Source organism: Mirounga angustirostris, unplaced genomic scaffold (assembly GCF_029215605.1).
Source record: "Mirounga angustirostris isolate CCGP_5_RB_7025 unplaced genomic scaffold, mMirAng1.0.hap1 SCAF_7, whole genome shotgun sequence".
Lineage (NCBI taxonomy): Eukaryota > Metazoa > Chordata > Mammalia > Carnivora > Phocidae > Mirounga > Mirounga angustirostris.
The window spans coordinates 123,802,122-123,823,385 of record NW_026991715.1 but is presented as its reverse complement, the minus strand read 5'-3'; the positions used below and the strand labels follow the sequence as shown (position 1 = coordinate 123,823,385).

Genomic DNA, 21,264 nt, shown 5'->3' with positions numbered 1-21,264 from the left:
AATGGAGATGTTGAGGAGACAGTTGCATATAGAGTTTTGAGAGCGTGGAAGAAGTCTGGGAAAGAGAATTAGAATTCTGAGTCATCAGCTTGTGGATAGTGAGATAAAGATGAAGGCTCAGGATAGGGACTTCTAGAACTCCATCTTTTAGGTCAAAAAGGCCTTTTATAACTTCAGTGTGGTCACCCCACCTTCAATGTCACATTTAGTTCTGTGGTTATTGATTCATGTTTGCTCCCCTGTTGTTGCACTCTGAAGGCAGGTCCATGACTGGTTTCGTTTTCTCTCCCAAGTGACAATTTCTCTTTTTATCAGTGTGTTTGGAACATCTATATTTGACATAATTATTAATATGGCTGGACTCAAGCCTACCATTTTATTATTTGTTTTCCATTTGTTTCCTCTGTTTTTTGTTCCTCTGATCTTCCCATACTGCCCCCTTTGGGATTATTTGAATTTTTTTTTTAGTATTGCACTTCAATTTATCTACTGACTTTTGCCTACACCTCTTTGTATTCCTGTTTTTTTCCTCTGGAGATTACAATATATTACTAATCTTTCACAGTTTTCTTAGAGTTAATATTTTCCACTTTAAGTAAAATGCAGAAGTTTTATAACCCATATGTCTTCCTTTACCCTCCAACTGCCTGCACAGCGATACTGCACATTCTGGTCTTCTCCAATCTGCCTGCTGATGTCTACCTTTCAGAGTTCACAAATAGAATATTTGAGAATGCTCCATGCACTGTATTGACTGGATTCAGGGAGACAGACAGAATGGGAGGTGCTTACTTTGTCTTTTCAAGACCTGAACCTCATCCAGTCCATTTTTCATTTTAGATATTATATTTTTTGGTTCCAAATTTTCATTTGATTTAAAAAAAAATAGTGTCTGTTTTTCTGCTGAGAAGTGTTTCTTTTCTATTCATTTCAAATGTGTTTACTGTTATGACCTGGATCTCTCTTAAAGTCATATGCGTCATCTTGATTGATTGCCTGTTGATTGTCTTTTCCCTTGGAAATTGGTGACATGTTCTGGGTTTTTGTATGTAGAATAATTTGGCGTTGTACCTTTGACATTGTTGATGTTATTTTGTTTAGACTCTGGGTTCTGCTATACTCTCCCCATGAGCCACTTCTCCAAGTTTTGATTCCCCTTCACAATCTGCCTTCTTTTGTTGAATTTTTAAGAATCCTTGGTAGTTTCTTCTTATGTTTTGTTCAGAATTTCTCATATAATTCGGTGAGAGAGAAAACTCCATCTTGGCTATAAGTCTCATTTCATTTGCCATTTTTTCAAAAATAAACAAGAAAAAAATACCACTGAATAAATAAATGAAGACATGAACTGCTGTTTGCCAAAGTCTTTTTGGATTTATGCTTGAATTTCTTTTTACTTTGTTTCCCTCTTTTTTTTTTTTTTGACAGTGCACCCAATGGCTCCCTTTAGTCTGTTTACAGATGTAAGCACCACAAATGCCACCATGACCTGGAAGGTTCACTCCACTGGTAATTATTATACACTGCTGTGCCAGGTTGAACTCTATGGTGAAGGAGAAGTAACACAAGTAAGAATGCTGCTTATTTTTCTATTTTCAAAAATCTCTTTATGTCCTGAACAGAGAGACTAATGAATAAAACCTCTTTAAAATCTTATTTCTGGGAGAGGTGGGCGGGGGCAGGGATAACTGGGTGACGGGCATTAAGGAAGACACTTGATGTAATGAGCACTGGGTGTTATAGGCAACTGATGAATCACTAAATTCTACCTCTGAAACTAATACAAAATTAATTAACTAATTAATTAAAAATAATAAAATCCTATTTCTGTGTGGGTTCAAATGGTAAGGGTAATCTGTTTAAAAATTACGGTTCATGAAATTAATCACAAACTTCAGAGTTGGGCAGAGGGCCTTAGAGATTTTCTTTTCCCAAAGAAGAAGTAGTCTTACCTCAAATCAGAATGTACCATGCTATGATTTGACTTTGCTATGAAGTATGCTCCTCACTACACCTGTCTTCTCTGTTCCTTCTTCTGCTTCTTTCTTCTTGGTTCCTTTTTTCTTTTCGTCTCTTCTTTTCCTTCCTTCCTCCCTCCCTCCCCCTCCCTTCCTTTCTTTGAAAAAGCACAATGTTTCCGTCGAGGTGGATGGCGAGCAGCTCTTCAGTGGCCTGGAGCCGGACACAGAGTACAGGGCCCAAGTACGCTGTGCGAATGCCAACCACTTCTGGAAATGGAGTGAATGGACTCATCAGAACTTCACCACAGCAGAAGCTGGTATGTTCAGCTCCCTGCTCTTTAACTCAAGGATCTAAACTGACTCATGGGAGGTGGCTTGGTTTCCCTGAGAGCTTTTGATTGTACCCAAAATTAAGTGGAACATATTGCAACAGAGGCTGAATACCATCTTTTTAAAAAGAACTGAATTAAACGCTTAACGACATGTGAATGGGAAGACAGACACATCAAACATGCATCAATCAGTGTCCTTTCTTTTATACATTTCCTCTCTCATCTTTGATTTTGCCAAAATGGTTTATAAGCTACTGGTATTGCTGGATCCCCATTGGCTCTGGGGCTATGTAAATTAGTGTAGACTTTTAAAATTAAGGACTAGGGGCAAACAGTAGTGTCCATGCCAAGGAAAGCATTGATCTCATACCAAACAACCTCAGGCTATGTGTGGACATGTAATGATATTTGGAAACTTAATTTTTATTGATACGTCGTTCATTCACCAACAGCGAACCGTTGAGTCCTCTCGATCATTCCTGCAGTGGGACTTTCCTCATCACTGGCTGAAACATGAGTTTTTCTGACAAATCACTAATAACCACAGCTTACAGCTCCAACAGGCCTCCAGAGATGAGCTGGCCCAGCCCTGCTTTCATCTCCTTCCAGTTCAAAACAACAAATTATCATTGTTGCCCAGTTGACAGAGGAGGCGAGTTGCGCCCGTAGATCGGAGAGACCTGCCTGGTCTGCAGAGTGCCTGAGGGGCAGAGACACCAGTCATGACAGTTATGGCGGCTGGCCCTCACTGAGCACCTCACATGGCTCACAGAGCTCGCTGTGTTTTTCTCTTTGACGCCTCACGGCAGGCAGGAGGCACACTGGGTAATCATCCTCGCTTCGTAGATGAGGACACGGAGGCACACAGGGGATCAGTGATTTCATTGGCCTCGCCAGTAAGTGACAGAGCTGTTGACGGTGACCCCCCACCCAGGGCCCCTGACTCCAGAGCTCCTCCCTTAACCAGAACCGGATTCTGTGTGTTCTGTCTCTCCATGATGTTATTACAGCCTTGAGATCTTGTTCATTCAAGTCCTGGCTCTTTTACTGCCAAAGGAAAACACAAAGTCTATGTGTTTACTTTATTCCACCTTCTCTTCGTGTGTGGTAGGCTGGCAGGACTCTTTCTGTTTCTCTTCATGAGGACTGGAGCTGAGGGGTGACGAGGACAGCTCATCCAAGCCTACACGTGGGTTGGTCACTGGTTGTGCTCAGCAGCTTTTTCCTCTCCGTGTCTGGTGTTCCCACCCAACCTCACGCCCCCCCTCTGCTCCCCGGGGCCTCCAGTAATTTTTTTCTAGAGGCATAGACTCCTCAAGAATCCCTGCTGTAGAAAAACTCTGTTCCTGACAGTAATGTGGTATCCTCCTTAGTTGTGTTTTATTAAAGAATTTTTACTTTAATGATACTGCTCTGCTTTTTTTTTTTCAAATTTATTCCAACATTATAACTACAATTAAGTGCAAAAGGAAAATGGCAGAAGGACAGAGTTTTTAGTAAATTGCATTTCTTTCAGTGCAAAAAATCTGAAAATAATAAATTTTGCTTTGGATAATAACAAGAGAATGAGATGAAGCTACTGGTGGTGAATCTGTATATGTGTGTGTATATATATATTATATATATATATATATATATATATAAAATATATAATACCTATATATACATTTTACCTCTGACAACACTTTGCTGGATGCTGGAAAGGTCAATGTGTATGTGGATTAGAACCGTACTGCAGTGTAATCATAGTGAGCAGACAGAAATGGCACCAGTAGAAATACAGTAGAAACTGTATTGACCCAAATACAGAACACTCTTCTCACAAAGAAAGACTTACAAGCCAGCTGAAGATTTTGCATTGAGCTTAGAGTCCCGTGTCGTTTCTGAGTATTTCAGTAGGTTTTTGATTGATTATTGGCTTCTCCAGTGGATTATTTAGCAAATTGAAATCTGCTTCAATACATTTTTAGAAATATACAGTCATCTTTAAGTTGAGGAGAAAGTGTCAGCAACTAAAAAGGGACTTCCTTAAATTTCAATTATTGGGCACAGTAACTATATTTTTATAAAGCAGCTAAATCTTTGTGTTATGGTCCAAAACAATTCTTCTTGCATTGAGATGTTTTGAATCAAATCACAAATCACTTGTCTTACAGTTTGCTGGTGATAAATACAGACTTTTCTAGAACAGTGTAGTCAAGGAATATGAGCAGGTGCCCTGAGGGCCCACCAGGCAGGCAGCTTCCCCAGGCAGGCCGGGAGCTGGCAGAGAAAGGAGCATGAGGAGGAGGGGGTGTGGCCTTCCCTGTGGAGGGGATCAAGGAGGGGTGCCCAGGCGAGGGGCCTGGTGAGAGGACCAGCCACTGCGAAATCATGAACACACATCAGAGTACCACCAGCCCCTAGGGCTCCCCGTTAGTGCAGCTCCATTGCAACATTCGCAAATGAAGCGAGGAAGTAGCAATGGTCTGCTGCTCCTAGACATTCAGCAAATGAGAAATTTACCTAACTAACCTCCTACCATGGGTCTAACTGATGAATGATTCCAAAATTTTCTGGTGGCTTCCAGAAGCTCAGGCTTGATGTTCGTAAGAGCTTTCGGTTTGAGGCAACAGACCTTTTGTCAAGCACCTACTATGTGCACTTAGTGAGGAGTGAACAGTGTGGCTGGGCACAAGTGGGGAGAAGTCACAGAGAGTGAAAGAGCGAGAAGCAAGCCTCAGGTAGCACGGGTCATCCGCACTTCGTTTGACCCAACTAGAAACAGGTTGTATTGTCCTGCATACATAGCGTGACCCATGAGCTTTCCTTTCGTTCATTTCAGCTCCCTCAGAGGCTCCTGACGTCTGGAGAAATGTGAAGTCAGTGCAGGGACATTCTGTTGTGACTTTATTCTGGAAGGTAATACGCACAGATTCCTCAAGCCGGATTTGCTTGGCACGGTCTTTCAGTGTGACACCGGATGCTGGTGCAGTCTGCGTTGGGGGTGGGGGATCTTAACGTGAGTCCAGTAGAACGTCTTACCCAGGGGAGGAGTCCCCACCCACACCCATCTCCCTGATGCTTGGACTGCTCCCCCTTGACCTCTCAGCCCGCAGGTGGCCAGCTCTGCATCTCTGAAACTTCTCTTCCGGCCTGCTCTAACTTTTGCAGGGCCCGGGGCATGAGTGTAAGTGGAGAAGCGTATACCATATTTAAAAGTTATTAATATTTAGATACTCACAATATTTACATATAGGAGTTATGAGTCAAGCTAAAAAACTTTAACGTAAATATATTTGGGAAAAAAAAGTAAAATCTATTTTGTCATTCTACCTTGCCCATTAAAGCCTTCATGGCAACCTGGAAGTCCAGGTTTGTGTTCGGAACTCTCAGAACCTCAGCTCATGTTTTCAAACCATATACAATAGTCCTGGGAGAGTTGGCCCCCAGCCATGCCCTCCCTGCCCCCCCCTCCTTCCCACCTGCAGGCTGGCTGTCTCTGCAGGGAGCCCGGCACTCACACGAGGGCACAGTCCGTGTGTCCAGGCTCTGGCTACACCCGGGCAAACAACTGTTCGCAGTCTATTCTCAGGCCTGGGGGCACACGCACCAGGGCCACCACCGTCTGCCCTTGAGGGGGCTGACTGGAGGGACAGGTCCTGGCAGTGGGCTTGGGATGGTGTGGGCAGGGAATTCTCTTGGACCTGGAGGATGGTCTAGAGGTGGCTGTGGGCTCCATGAATGGCTCAGAGCACAGCTGTGCAGGGACAGAAAAGATAAAAAAGTAATTATTCATGCAAACTCCTTTCAAAGGAAAGCCCATTTTGAAATGATGATCCTTATTTGTTTCAGCCACTATCAAAATTGCAGGCCAATGGGAAGATTCTGTTCTATAATATAGTTATAGAAAATCTAGACAGATCATCCAGCTCGAAGTTCCTCTCCATTCCTGCTCCGGCCAATGGCACCGAACTAAACCTTGACCAGTGTTCGTACCAAATCCACGTCACAGCTCATAACAGTGTGGGCACGTCCCCTGCTTCGGTCATCATAGTCTCTGGAGATCCTGGAAACAGTGAGTTTTGTTTTGATTCTCAGGGAAAGCATCGGTGATGTTATTAAGTAGGGATGGACAAACTGGAAAGGCAGTAACCCGGGGAGACAAAATGTCTAGCTGCCAAACACTGTTCGTCCTTTTCTTTCGGTCTCAGCACGGCTCCAGGTGTCCTGGGACAGCCCTCCTCGGTGTGGGAAGAGTGAGTGTTCAGCCGCAGCCCAGCACAGGGCTGCCCCGAGATTCTTCAGCAAATTCGGAGAATTCTCTCACGTTTACTCAAGTAAATGCAACACCAATAAGCCGTCTCCACCAAGAGCTGGAGTCGCTCTAAGCGTGCTTTGTAGCTTATGAAATGTGGGTTGCATTTATTGTAAAATATTTTGTCAGTCTTTGTCACCCGGAAAGAGCCCATGAGCATTGCCAGAGGTGATGAAAGGAGAACCGACTGGCATCATCCTTCCAGGAGGCTTTGCAGAAGCTGCAGAATGACAGATGGTGACTGGCTAGTCCCGTAGCCTGTGGGGCCCTGCTCGAGGGGCTGCGGCAGGCTGGGTGGCTGTGGTCTTCCAGGTTAGGCTTACATTTGGGTTACGTGGGCTAGATCGGAGGGCGGTGATGGTTTATTTATTTTTAGAACTATCCCGTGTGTCAAGTAAGAAAAAGAAATCCGAATCGTGGCGCCGAAGGAAAACTAAGCAGTTACTTCACGTGACCTTTGCTTGTCAAAAACTGCATTAGAAAAGAAAGTGAACTGATAGTACACCATATGCTAATTAATTGAATTTAAATAAAAAATGAATTAATAATAATAAAAGAAAGTGAAAAGTTATAATCTGTCCTCATCAGGACAAGATGAGGAAAAGTGGGCGTTTCTTTCACCCTGGGGGAGCTGACTGATAAAAGAAAGACTGCCTTGCATGAGGCCCAATCCAAACAACACTGCTGAGCACTTGGCTGTTGGGGGTCTTCTCTATCAAGCGTACTTTCCTTCCGCATACCCTGCCCTCAGACCTCCATACCTTCCCTTGTGAGGCTCTATCCGGCCTTCCTTAAGTGGCCCACATTCTTAAATCACCACGGTGGATAAAGGCACTGATGTGCCATGAGGCCGACTGTTAAGGTTAAACCAACTCATGCTAGAGTGTGAATGACTGAAGAAAAAGATTTCCTTTCTCCTTCCCTCCTCTGTCTCTACTTCTCAAAACATAATTTGCAATTTTCAAAAAGCAGCTTGATAAGAGTTATGATTCTGAGTGTGGGATGAAACTTCAGCCAGTGTGAATGAGTAAGGTGAAAAAATGTCAGCGTTGATGCGAAAGAGATTTATTTCTCTAAGGGAAGAAGACAAGGAAGACTTGTCGGTGGTATATACAGAGGCCTTCACAGAGAACCCTTTGTCTTACACCTAGAGCTACACGTTCCTTTGGGTATCCCCTAGTTATTATCTAGAACAATTAATAACACTGTGCTTTCACACCAATGTCCAGCTGTAATTAGGAGTGCCAAAGGAAATACAGGAGGCCCAGTTAAATTTAAATTGCAGATGAATAATGAGTAAATGTTTAGTTAAGTCTATGCCATGCAGTATTTGCTTCTCCTCGATTGCTTTTCTGCTGCCTGCAGGCCCCCTCCTTGGTCTGGCTCTGCTCTCATGCGAGTGACCAGCTGGGACCACTGCCCTATGAACAGTGGCAGGCTGTGAGGGCAGCCTCGGGAAGTAGGAGAAATTCTCGTCCCCCAAGGTATAGGGTGACTCTGCCTGAAATCAGTAGAACCGGGAGTCCACTGAGATCGTATCACTTGTTTCCAGCTGGAAACTACCCTGGCATATGAAATAGGTCGAGGTGGGTAGCCTGGGTCATGAGGACTGGGCACATCCCTACATAATCCAACTTAGTACATAGCCGAACTTCCTTTCTTTTGTCGTTCTCACTCAATTTCTACCCCTAACATCAAAGAAGTAGTGGTCCATGCAGGAGCAGCCGGCGTTATGTGGGGGAATTTAGACGCAATTATTCATTTGTTCAACAGAGATTTTTGGAAAGTACCAAGTACCAGACATGGGGGCAGCAACTTGTTGGGCAAAGGGAAAGATAGTAAATATTTTAGGCTTCACAGATCACACGGCCTCTGTTCTATATCCTATATGCTTTGTTTTTTTGCACCTCTTTAAAAATCTTAAAACCCTGCTTAGCTCAAGGGTCATAAAGCAAGCTTTGGAGGCTGGATTTGTGCTGCGGGAAGTAGTTTACTGACCCTTGTTTTAGGGTCTGAAGTCTGGTTGGGTCTCAGAAGATTAGCACAAGGGGCATCCAAAGGGCAGAAGTGAATATCTGCTGGGAAGTGAGAGGCAGGAAAACACCCATGAAAACGTTACCCCGCCCCCAAGCTTCTGTAGCCACGGAAGGGATAGGGCTCTTAACTGTTGGAGATAGTGCATGCTCAACTTGATTTTCTTCTTTAAACACTTTTTTTTAAAAACGTACAATTAATTCTATCTGAAGCATGGCTCTATTTGTAATGTATAGAAGAAGTTGAAGAAGAAAGAGTTAAAGGCACGGAGGATGGATTCTCTCTGTCGTGGAAACCCCAACCTGGAAACGTCACGGGCTACATTGTGGAGTGGTGTGACCGTCCCCGGGGCCCGCTCTGTGATCTCCAGTGGAAGAGCGTCGGTCCCACTACCACAAGCACAGTTGTTAGCTCAGGTAAGAAGAACCCTGCATGTTACCAGCTTCTTCCATCCACCTCTCAGCAAGTCAGCTAGGACCTCTGGACCATCTCACAGCTAATTTGTGCTAAATAATAATTTTGAAATGACAAATCCAGCATGGGTGCTAGGAGTTCATTTTACAGTGATGTGGCCTAAGATTTGGCCTTCAGTCTACTTTTACAGAGATTATCTGGACCTAAGCCTGTGATAGGTTTTCATGATTTTTATGAACTTATACCTCGAAATCAGTGGTCTCAAATGAACGGCAAAGGGGCATTATAACCCCAACTGTTTGGGTGCTTTTACAAAAGCAAAGAAATGTAGGGATTTGGGAGACATTTAGGACATAAAGTTGTAGGAGTCAGTCAACTCCTTCACTTTCAGTGGAAAATGTAGAACCTGACCTCTTACCTCACACACTGGAGTTGTAACTTCAAGATTGCTAGTTTAGCAAAGTCAAAGAAGCCTAGGTTCATGGCTTGAGTAGAGGGGGTCAGCAGCGCCATCTGCTGGGCGCAGGATAAAGGTGTGGGACTTAGCGTCCAGAGGGCGCGGGAGGCCAGGGAAGGCGTTCACTTGCTGTTGGGGAGTGAGGAAGTGAGGTGGCCCTTGGCTTGAGCAGTGGGCTGCGTGGCGGGGGCTGAAGGTGGATTGCAGAGGTGCAGGTGTGGGTGGGTGGGGGGAGTGAGGAAGTGCCAGCAAAGCCTTCCAGATGCTCAGCTTTCGTGGGGGCAAGAGAAGACAAGTTGCTGGGGGGGGGGGGGGGGGCGGGGGGCGACGCTTGGAGTCACAAGAAACTTCAAAATGGTTTTCTGTGTCTGGTTGAATTCCGCCCCGGGTTTCCTGCACGTGGGCATCCGAGAGCTAATGCTGGCGAGCATGGTGTAGAGGACAGTCCCTGCAGGATTCGCTGGAGACAGTGGAGGACTCCAAGGCCAACGGAAGCAGGGAAGATGGTGGAGATAAAGTGCAGAAACCCTAAGGAGGAAATTATTTAGGAGACACCAATTCATTTCTTATTCTGTTCCTTTTCAGAAATAAAGAGAATGTCACACTGTGTTACTGAAAATCTGTTGACCTTTCTTCCCTAGATGCTTTCAGACCAGGGGTCCAATACAACTTCAGAATTTATGGAATTTCTACAGAAAGGGTTCCTTATTTATTAGAGAAAAAAACAGGATACTCCCAGGAACTGGGTAAGTTTACAGCATGTAATATGTCCATGGGCAGACTTGTTCAGAATGATCCAGAGATCCTAGCTGTAGATTTAGGTATATTTCAACACCTTTCCTAATTTTCAGCGTCCCATTTATTCTGGTAATTAGGTCTTAAAAAATATTTTTAATCATAAACTATAAACCATTTTCATTAAAGACAATTTATAAAATGTTATGCAAAAGAAGAAAACAAACTCATTGCTAATTTTACCACCCAAAGGCAAATATCCAGAGTTAATATTTAATGTATATCCAGGTATTCCTTTCTCTGTACAGATATACATTTTTAAATAAAAGTGGGATCTTACTCTATGCAGTTTTTGACTCATGTCACTAAATATTATTTAACTACATCATTGCAAAGTGTTTATTTGCATGTGTCAAATCACCTGTTGGTGGACACTTAGCATGATTACGGTGTTTCTCAACTATAAACTATAAAATTCATCTTCAGGTGTCTTTCCATCTGCAATGCTCGGTCTCCTTTATCCTTAGCCCAATCTCTTATGCCGTCTGAGTCCCCATCATTTTAGTGAAATCTTCATCCATATCCACAATAATGGTTTTTAAATGAAGTGTTAGAATACTTGAGTCAAAAGGCTTTAGTTTCTCATTTCTTTTACAATTTTTTAGAATTTTGACCCATATTGTGAAATCACCCCCCCCCCGAAATTTCACTGTGATTCCACCAGCAACAGAAGGCAATTTGATCCCACTGAAATCTGGGCACCTGGGACCTCCCCTGCCTTGCAGAGATCAGGTCATGTCTCCCACAGCTCCATCTGTGGGGGCCATCTGAGGCCCGCCGGAGGTGTGTCGCTGGTGTGCATGTCTGTGCACACAGACTGGGTACACACACGCATGTGTGGGAAACAGGCTCAGGAAGCCTTCAGAATAAACACCCTCGGAGTATTGCAGTGACACTTGGATGGCTTGGCATTGTCACCACCCAGGAACTAGAGTCTCGAATACCCCCTTCGGTCTGTTCTCTGGCAGGGTCTTCTGTCAAACACTATTTAGAATTCAAGAGCACGGGGAAGTCTAAGAAACCCTTTATTCACTTTTCCTCTGGGTGACCTCGTGCAAGCTGTTGAGTGTCTCTGGCTGTCCCTTTCTTCACTTGTGAAAGGCCAGACTTGGACAGGAAGGTGGCTCAACTCCTTCCCAGCCCTCACAAACCATGTCAAGGCATGAATGCCCCAGAGAAAAAGAGAAAACCCCTGAACTTGGCATAAGTGCCTCCAGGTCCCAGACTTGGCTGTAGCTCTACTTTTAGTTTACGTGAGTGCTCGCAGCTACTTCCAGGTGACGACTCTCCTTACCCCGACTTCCTTTCCTAGCTCCGTCAGACAACCCTCAAGTGGTCATGAGTAACCTGACCTCCCGCTCCTTCACTCTGAGTTGGAAGGATTATTCCATTGAATCCCAACCCAGTTTTATACAAGGGTACCACGTCTACCTGAAATCCAAGGCGGGGCAGTGCCACTCAGGATCTGAAAAGGCAGTTCTTTCAGGTGACGGTTTTGTTTGTTTACTCTTTCAAGACCTCACTATGCAAGACCACTATTAGAAAGGTGGCCAGGGGGGCGCCTGGGTGGCTCAGTCGCTTAAGTGTCTGCCTTTGGCTCAGGTCATGATCCCAGGGTCCTCGGGCTCCCTGCTCAGCTCAGCCTGCTTCTCCCTCTCCCTCTGCTGCTTCCCCTGCTTGTGCTCTGTAGAATAAATAAAAATCTTTAATAAAAAAACAAAACAAAACAAAACAAAGAAAGGTGGCCGTGTGTGACCATGGCCAGGCTGAATTCTGTTCTTGCATGCTTTTATGGTCCGACGTGCTCTTCAACAAATTAGTGGGCAAGATGGCGGGGGGCAGTACTGTAACTTACTTAAAACAAAGTGCTTGGTATTTTTGGAAGCATTTGAGTACCATCAGCTCCTTAACCTGCCAATTATGAAACTTTCTTGCTAACTATCTTTTCTTTTTTTCTTTTGACCATGTTAAAGGTTGTTACAATGTATTTTTCAGTCTCTCTCAAGCTCTTACTGTGTCTCGCAGATTCGTGGGCTCTTTCTGGATCACCAGCATCCCTTGTTTCGTGGTTGCTCTGCTTTGCTTGCCATCTCCTAAAAATTTTACCAGTGACCCAGAGTGATGGAATCATGAGTCCATTTTTGATTGGTTTAAGATGTTGACAGCGCTGAGTCAATATTATCAGTGCCCATCCCTGTCACAAGATCTCTCTCTCACTCTTTAATAATTATTTTTCCTGAAAATAATTTTTTTTGAATACCAGATGACACACTGTGTTGCAAATACAAAATTGACAACCCGAAACAAAAGACACTTGTCGTGGAAAACCTACAGCCGGAATCCTTCTATGAGTTTTTGGTCACCCCGTACAGCAGTGTTGGCGAGGGCCCCCATGGCGCTTTCACAAAGGTCACAACTCCGGATGAATACTGTGAGTTTTTGAATCAAAACTCTTCCCCTAGATGTTGCTGGGAAACTAACAGATTACACACACACTGCCCTGGGCTCTGTCGAGATCAGGAGTTTTTAAACCTTTCTTCTCCTTCTGTCTCTCACTCTCCAGATGAGATTGTTTCAGAAAAAAATGTTATACAGAATCCCACTACATTAACCAGAAAACAGTGGGGCCAATCTGACTGACTGACGACCTGGAACCTTCCTCTGGCCTGTCTCGGTGGCCCTGAGGCATGCCCTGGAACTCAGTCCCAAAATGGTTTGAAAGTCCCAGAAGGCATGGTTTCGTGTCCACTTCGGAAGAGCCCCAGACCCTCCGTCTAGAGGAGGGCGGGTGTTTTCTGCAGCCGACCTTCTGGCTGGTTTCCCTCGGTGGCGAGCCAACTGCTTCCTGACTTGGCCTTTCTGGGGGCAGTTGAGAGAGGTGTGGTAGGGTCGGCTGGGGATCGGGCAGGGCCAAGAGGTGTTCCTTCACCAGCCTGGTGTTTGCCGATTGGGGGGGAAATGTGAGATAGAGAGATCCATTTTTCCAACTGCGTTTGGCTTGGAAGAAGGAGAAAGGAGAAGGCAGGGAGGACAGCCCTGACGGTAAAGGCAGACCTCCAGCCAACAGGAAGGTGGTGGGGGAAGCAGATGGTGATGGAGGAAGAAGGGGAGAAGCGGGTATCACATAGCAGATGGTGGAAGACCGTCCTGCCTGAGAAACAGACCGGCTGAAGAGTCTGCTGCAGGTACCAGCGGGCCTCGGGCCCAGGGCGGGCTCCCTCCGGCGGCGGTGGGGCCGCGGGCGACGGGATGGCGGCGGAGGGTAGAGCTGCTGGCTTGGCACGCTGGCCATGACCCTGCCGGCGGCCTGGGGCCCTCGGTGCTGCTCGCTCCTCAGGTTTCCCAGGCCAAGGTCAGAACTCTTGGAGTCAGATTAAGATTTCAGTCATCGATTTCCATTATTTGAGCACTCCTGCTGTTTGGGGGTAGATTTTAAAACTTTAAATTGATTTCCAGCTGTTTTTATTCCAGCTTTGGTATTCATTTAGCTGGTAGGAGAGAGAGAGAGAGAGGGAGAGAGAGAGTGTGTGTGTGTGTGTGTGTGTGTGTACATATATATAATACAAATAACTATCTTTACCCCGAGTGTATTTTCTAGCTTTCATTTATCCCCCTTATTCATGCTAAACCTCCCTTAGCATTGGCTGTGTCCCTCTGTGGGTTATATTGGTTACTGTTAAAGAGGAGAATCCGCTGCTACATAATTGCAGCCATGACACGACACCCCGCAGTCGCAGTAACAACGTGGGCGGACCTCACAAATGCCGCGCACCGTGACAGAGCCAGGCCTGACGGCTGCTGCGAGCTCCCGCTACAGAGAGAGGCAAACGCCATTCTTGTTGTGAGCGCTAAGGCAAGGCAGTGGTGACCTTGGGACGGGACCATGATTGGATGGGGACCCCAGGCGGGCTCTCTGGGGAGCTGAGGATGGTTGTCGTCTTGACCGGGGTGCTGGTCACGTGGCTGTGTTCGGCTTGTGAGATTCTTCGAGCTTACTTTATGAGCACTTTTCTGAACGCAAGTATTGCATTTCAATAAAAAGCTTAGCAAAACCAGCCTGAAACTTGGAAACTATCATGGTTAGGTCCCCAGGCTTGTTCTCAAGTTATAAGTGCATAACTTAACCAAATCTTCAAAGCAATTGTAGTGGTCAAAAGTAGGGATCTGAGAGCCAGGTATTGTCTAGTCGGGTCAGGAGGAGAGCTTCTTTCCCCTCCCCACGGCTAGGGTTAACTGTGAGCCGGGTGTTGAGGTGCCTGCTTTGGCGCCCCGTTCCCGTTCTGCGTGTCCTTGCCTCCAGACCCTGTGCTGCCTCCTGGCTCTGCACTGGGCATCTACCCAGGCCTGCCCTCCCTCGCAAAAGGCCAACATTATCCACCACATCCCCATCCCCAAATCAAACCCCACTCCTGTGCAAGGGCACTTAAAGCAGCTACTAGGATTACAACTAATGCCAGCCCATTGGCCAAATACAGTCATGTGGCTGAGCCCCCAGTCAAGGGACAAAGTACACTCCACCCACCATGAAGCTTTGGCAAAGGTGGGGAGTATAATTCTAATACAAGGAGGGAGTGAAGAATTGGAAGTAGTGATCCAGTTTGTCAGAAGAGGGAACGAGGGGCGCCTGGGTGGCTCAGTCGGTTAAGTGTCTACCTTGGGCTCAGGCCATGGTCCCGGGGTCCTGGGACCGAGCCCCGCATCGGGCTCCCTGCTCAGCGGGAAGCCTGCTTCTCCAACTCTCCCTCTTACCCTCCCCCCACTTGTGCTCTTGCTCTCTCTCTCTCTCCCTCTGACCCTCCCTCCTGCTCGTGCTCTTGCTTGCTCTCTCTCAAATGAATAAGTAAAAAAATCTTAAAAAAAAAAAGAGGGAACGAATCCAAGTCATAAGGTGTTGACAGCAGATGGTCCCTGTGTTGGTTGGTTGGTAGAACCCCCACCCCCACCCCATCAGCCAGAATTCAGATTGAATCTTGCATAAGTAGACTTTTGAAGAAGAATAACTCCGTAAGATTAACTTCAGTCTTAAACTTACTTTTGTGCCTTTGAGGGGGGGAAAGTACTCATTAAAAATACCACTTTGTTTTCTTCTCCAGCCCCTATACTGATACGTGTCATACTCCCTATGGTTTTCTGCATTTTGCTCATCATGATCATATGCTACTTGAAAAGTCAGTGGTAAGTGTGTGGGGAAGATTTTTATCCAAGAAGTCAGAGAAAAAAAAAAATCTACAAAGGAGTGTAAGAAGCTAGAAATCACATTGAATAATGAGAGAAGGTGCTGAAAAGGCAAGGGACAGAGACTTAGATGAAAATTGTTAAACAGTTTTGCTTTCCAGGTCGATATATAAGGAAAACAATAGCCATTTGCAAACGACTGCAAAGCCTGTTCAATAACCATAGCTAATACTGGTAGTTCACGTACTGTGTGCTTGGCAGTATTCTAAGTGCTTTACATACAGCTCATTCAGTCCTCACACCACCACCCTGGGCACCGTCATCATCTCCACTGAATCAGCAAGTTTAGATATAAACATAGCCTGCCCAAGGTCACAGAGTTAGTAAGTGATAGAGCAAGGTTTAGAGCCCAGGAATCTGGCTCCAGAGTTCTCTTGGTCACTATATTGCAAAATTCAGTCCAATTTTCACTGTTTTCTAGGATGAAGGAGAAGTGTTATCCTGACATTCCAGATCCTTACAAGAGTAGTGTTCTGTCATTAATAAAATCCAAGGTAAATGCTGGGAAATTGTATGTATGCCATAATATCTATTAAAGACTAATCCAGGGTTGGGGCTCTAATCATACCTTTTGAGAACTCCTCAGGAAGATGCAACAAAGCAACAGCCACCGTGGCTCCCATAGCCATGAAATGGGTGAATGGAGCCTTGAGAGTTCTTCCATCAGGGGAAATCCTTTGGTTTACAACACCACCTCCTGTTAACTTATGACTAGGATGAAACACACACAAAAAACTGAAGCCTTGAGTGCATTTCACATACTTTGTATACTCTGACATACACACACACTTCATATTCACATGTTTTTTTGTTTGTTCCAGGAGAATCCTCGCCTAACAATAATGAATATCAAAGACTGTGTTCCAGACTCTATTGAAGTTCTAAACAAGCAGGAAGGCACTAGGAAGTCACTCACAGAAACTGAGTCTTCCAAGCCCACCTACCTTTACCTCCTTCCAACAGAGAAGAGCTACTCCGGCCCTGGGCCCTGCATCTGTTTTGAGAACTTTACCTATAATCAGGCAGCTTCGGACTCTGCTTCTTGTGGCCATGTCCCAGTAGCCCCTAAAGCCCCACCAAGTCAGCTGGCACTGTTGACATCACCTGAAAATTTACTAAAGGCACTAGAAAAAAACTACATGAACTCCCTGGGAGAAATTCCAGCCGGAGAAACTAGTTTAAATTATGTGTCCCAGTTGGCTTCAGCCATGTCTGGAGACAAGTTCAGTCCCCCCACAAATCCACCAGAGCCAGCACTGTGTTCAGAGTATAAAATGCAAATGGCCATACCCTTGGGTCTTGCCTCTCCTCCCTCGAGTGGGAGTAGCAGCCTCTCTTCCTTTACCCTTTTAGATGAAGGTGAACACTACCACTAATCAGTATACCCAGTTCATGCCTTTATGCTACATAGATGCAAAAAAGGAGCATCGCCGCACCATTCCATCACCTGATGCCTCGGCACGTAATTCCAGTGAGCGGTCACCGTTGGCACACGAGACCACTACAGTCTGGCTTGGTTTCAAAGGGCAGGAGCTATGGAACTTAACATCCCTTCTTGGAGCAGGCTTGCCGTAGAAATGGCGGGATCGTGGCAATAGGCTTACCTTGCTGCTGTCTGTTCAGGCTCACCTTTAGAACAGTAGACCTGGCACTTGACATGGGGATAGACCCTGCCCACTCAGTACTGGACAGGGTGCCTATGGTCCTAGAAGTTCAGTTTTTAGCAAGGAAATATTTCCATTAAGTTTTACCCGTATGTCTTATATTAAGGGTAAAGGAACTAGATTTAAGGTTTTAGTAAAGGCCACAGAAGATTCATTACCAGACCATAAATTGTCAATTTATTCTGGGTGTGTTTAATGAAAAAGTCACATGATGTTTGAGAGTAAAACAGATTTTAGACTTGCCTTGAAGTGAGAACAATTTGTAGTTCATTGATGCAGTAGAATGAACTCTTCTGGGCACACAGACCTTATCTGATAGGTAAAGCATGTGAATGATCAATAAGATCCCCACGACTGCCTTTCCATTTAGCTTACTACAGTTAAAGAGTGGGACTGCCAAGGAACTCTTGACTTAGCGTCAAGACAACAGCACTCCTACTTGGTGGACATCAGTCTTTGACCATAATTTTTGACAACTACCTCAGAATAGAAAAAAGAAAATGTTATTAATTCCATTCACATTTTATGGTTCCTCTTTTTTTCAAGAACTACTATATATAAGTGACCTGTTTTCATTTAGTACCTTTTGGTCTTTGCCATTGTCTGGGTCAAGAAAATACCCTGTCTCATTTATATTCCTATTATGCTAACAATGAATAAAAGGAAACTTCATTGTTGGACATGGTTTAGACATAATTGTAAAAAGCTATAGAGTGGGAAATGCTGTATCTGCTCAGCAGCAGCTTTGTCTCATTGAATCAATATATACAAATGCACCTGATGCATAACAGGTGTTCAGTACGTGCCCGTTCCTTTCTCTTCCTTCTACCTATCAAAGCTTTATGTTTATTTATCACATTTCTAAGCAAGTATCAGGAGTTTCTTGTTTGCTGTGCTGGAAATGACACCATCTAGGTCTCTGGTGCCAAATGCCTTGCACTGTGTCATCAACACCACACAACCAAGAGACCAAAAGATCCACATCTCAAGTAAGGTGGCTGCCAACTGGCCTAAATATACCAACACAAACCAGGGCTCCTGTTCAGACTTTTCAACTTTTTCCTTATGTAGAACTAAACCTTTTGCTGGAAAAACTGGTTATGTACTCCTAACATAGTACAAATGAATATCTCGATTAGTCTGATAGTTTTGAGAAGATTTTGGGGGCCAGTATTGTCATCATTTAGCCTCTTTGTTGCTTTCTCATGATATGTCAATGGCTGTGAAGACTGATTTGTAAATAGTATCTTTCATATAGATTTTCTTTTAAAAATAACCCATGAAAACTTGGAAGTCATTTTTGTTGCAAAAAGCCTAATTAAAATATTTCACCACTGCATTTTGTGTTTTCTCTACCTCAATGAAATGAGAATCTAACAGTGAGTATAGCCAATAAATCACCTTGTGAGCTTACTAAAAATGTAAATTTCTGGGTACCGCTCCACACCTCCTTATCAGAATTTCCATGACATGAGGCCTGAAGTCTATATATTTCATCAGCTCCCTCCCAGGTATTTGGATGCACACTCAACTTTGAGACTCACTGTCCTAAGTCAAATGATGTCTTTCTGAAATATAGCAACATACCAATAGGAAATGCTGGCCTACGTAACTTTATGCTTACAATATCACTATGACTACAGTTTTGGCTATAAACATCCCTCTCCCATGCCCATGACATCAAATACATTCATGTTTAAAACCTTAATTGTCAATACTATATGCCATCTTAACAGCATTGCTTTAAGAAGTGTTCTTCAGAAACTGAAATTTGTGGGGCCTCTGGGTGGCTCAGTTGTTAAGCGTCTGCCTTCGGCTCAGGTCATGATCCCAGGGTCCTGGGATCGAGTCCCACATCGGGCTCCCTGCTCCGCGGGAAGCCTGCTTCTCCCTCTCCCACTCCCCCTGCTTGGGTTCCCTCTCTCGCTGTGTCTCTGTCAAATAAATAAAATCTTTGAAAAAAAAAAAAGAAACTTTGGAATTTGTATTCATGTCAGCAGAACTATTAGGATTAAAAATACATTCCTGGAAAATTTCAAATGATACCAAAGTATAACAGTTTAACAAACCGTTACGTTTATCATCAGCTCCAACAGCTGCTAACTCATGGCTGTTTCAGCCCATCTATACCCTTTTCCACTCTCCCTCCTGATACTATTTGGAAGCAAATCCTACGATTTCACCTGCAAATATTTGTGTTTCTCTAAGCTCTACTTTTCCTAATATGACCATAATATACCTTTAAAAAGAATTTTACCTAGGGGCGCCTAGGTGGCTCAGTTGGTTAAATGTCTAATTCTTGATTTTAGGTCAGGTCTCAATCTCAGCGTCATGAGTTTAAGCCCCACATTGGGCTCCATGCTGGGCATGAAGTCTACTTAAAAAAAAAAAAAAGTCCCTAAAGCTAAATTAGTAATAGTTCTTTAAAAATATCAGGGTATTTTGATGGTGTGCAGGACTGGCATTAATGACCTACAAAGACCGCATCAACCTGGAGAGTGGTCCTTGGCATGCGGGGTACGGCGATCGCTCAGGCTGGGAGCAGGGACGTAGCCACACTGCAGAACCATGCACTTGCCAAAGGAGCTTGCTTCCATTCTAGCACCTACCTGACTCAACGCTGATTCTAGCGAAACTGATTCTCCACTAGAAGGTGTATTTATTGAGAAACTCAAGTTGAATTAGTCAAAATCTAGTATTTCTTCTAAGATCGCTGTGGAAAAGCTGGCTTTCATCTTAAAGAATCTACAAAACATATTAAACATTTTGCATTAAGTAGAACTTTAGAAACCCTTGAAGAGATACAACAGAAAAAGCCTTTAGAATTAGCAGTTAAAGGATTTACAACACAGTAACTAAGCACATTCCATTTAAAGTACCAAGCAAATGCAGTTGTCTTTATCCTCTAAGATAAGCCATTAAAGAAACAAACTTTTAGTGTATTTTGTTTTTTTTCTGAAGTAGTTGCTATGGTCTCAATGATTGTCCACCTCAAAATTTGTATGTTGAAATCCTAACCCCCAAAGATGACGGTATTAGGAGATGGGGCCTTTGGGAGGTGATTAGGTCACGAGGCTGGAGCCCTCATGTACTTGGGATTAATGCTCTTAGGAGGCAGACCCTGCAAGTCTCCTTATTCCTTCTGCCATGTAAGGACACAACGAGGACTCTGAGACCGAGGAGAGGGCCCTCTCTCAACTGTGCTAGCCCTCTGGCCTCAGACTTCTGGCCTCCAGAACTGAAGAAATAGGTTTCTGTTGTTTGTAAGCTACCCAGTCTGGGGTGTTTTATTATAGTAGCCTGAATGGGCTAAGACAGTACTCTATTTTTGAGAACTTTTATATACCAAAGAGTCGGGTTTTTTCAAATGAAACAAACTTGCTGAAGTTTAGGTCCACATTTTTCAAAGATCAGCTGTCTGATGATGATTAAGTGTGCTTTTAGTTTATTTTGGGGCCAACTATGTTTTGTTGAAAAACATATAGAAGGCAATGGGAAAATGATATACAGAATTGTGCCTAAAGACAAATCTATCCAAACAAATCTATTTCTGAAAGTGAGACATATATTTTACCACATTTAGTCAACTATAACCTAGCTTTGACCTGGCTTTGACACTGAATTTTATTCTCCAGCCTTGGTAATTTCCCTTGTGGTATTTTCTTTTGCCACTAGGTGGCTGTAACGATAGCCTATCTGATCAGGACAGCTTCTTGCCTGAGAAATCAAATACCTTCCACAGAAACATCATCATCATATCATCATCACTTATATTGTATATTATTTCCTCAAAAAATTCAGAACTATTTTGTCTAAAGACAGATCCATTTTTTTCAAACACTTTATAATGATCTGAAGTTAAAAATAAAACCTGTAAAGCTATGTGTTTGATTAGATTATGAAGAATGTTTAAGGATATTTAAAAAACATCTGGAATAGCCACTAATGTATTACGAACTAGACTCTTATCTGTGGTACCTAAAAATCATTTTTACTGGGAGTCACATGTATCAATCTCTGTGGTACATAATTCAAATCAACACTGATTGTTTTAAAATTTCAAACAGAACACAAG

General features: G+C 44.1%; 1 protein-coding gene across 7 annotated transcripts in view; it reads left to right on the top strand.

Moving 5' to 3' along the window:
- Positions 1 to 18,528, top strand: part of OSMR (oncostatin M receptor) — a 50,111-nt gene extending 31,583 nt beyond the window's left edge. For 5 of the 7 annotated variants that reach the window (XM_045862026.3, XM_045862034.3, XM_064596771.1 and 2 more), the window contains 11 exons: positions 1,429 to 1,568; positions 2,128 to 2,278; positions 5,118 to 5,194; positions 6,128 to 6,350; positions 8,861 to 9,040; positions 10,137 to 10,241; positions 11,603 to 11,776; positions 12,554 to 12,721; positions 15,384 to 15,465; positions 15,947 to 16,019; positions 16,347 to 18,528. In XM_045862026.3, coding sequence (XP_045717982.1) covers positions 1,429 to 1,568; positions 2,128 to 2,278; positions 5,118 to 5,194; positions 6,128 to 6,350; positions 8,861 to 9,040; positions 10,137 to 10,241; positions 11,603 to 11,776; positions 12,554 to 12,721; positions 15,384 to 15,465; positions 15,947 to 16,019; positions 16,347 to 16,901 — 1,928 coding nt within the window. In that variant the 3' untranslated portion in view covers positions 16,902 to 18,528. Of the gene's footprint in view, positions 1 to 1,428; positions 1,569 to 2,127; positions 2,279 to 5,117; positions 5,195 to 6,127; positions 6,351 to 8,836; positions 9,041 to 10,136; positions 10,242 to 11,602; positions 11,777 to 12,553; positions 12,722 to 15,383; positions 15,466 to 15,946; positions 16,020 to 16,346 lie in introns of those variants that run through there. The other 2 variants (XM_064596770.1, XM_064596773.1) reach the window with 2 other exon arrangements.
- The last annotated feature ends 2,736 nt before the right edge of the window (positions 18,529 to 21,264 follow it).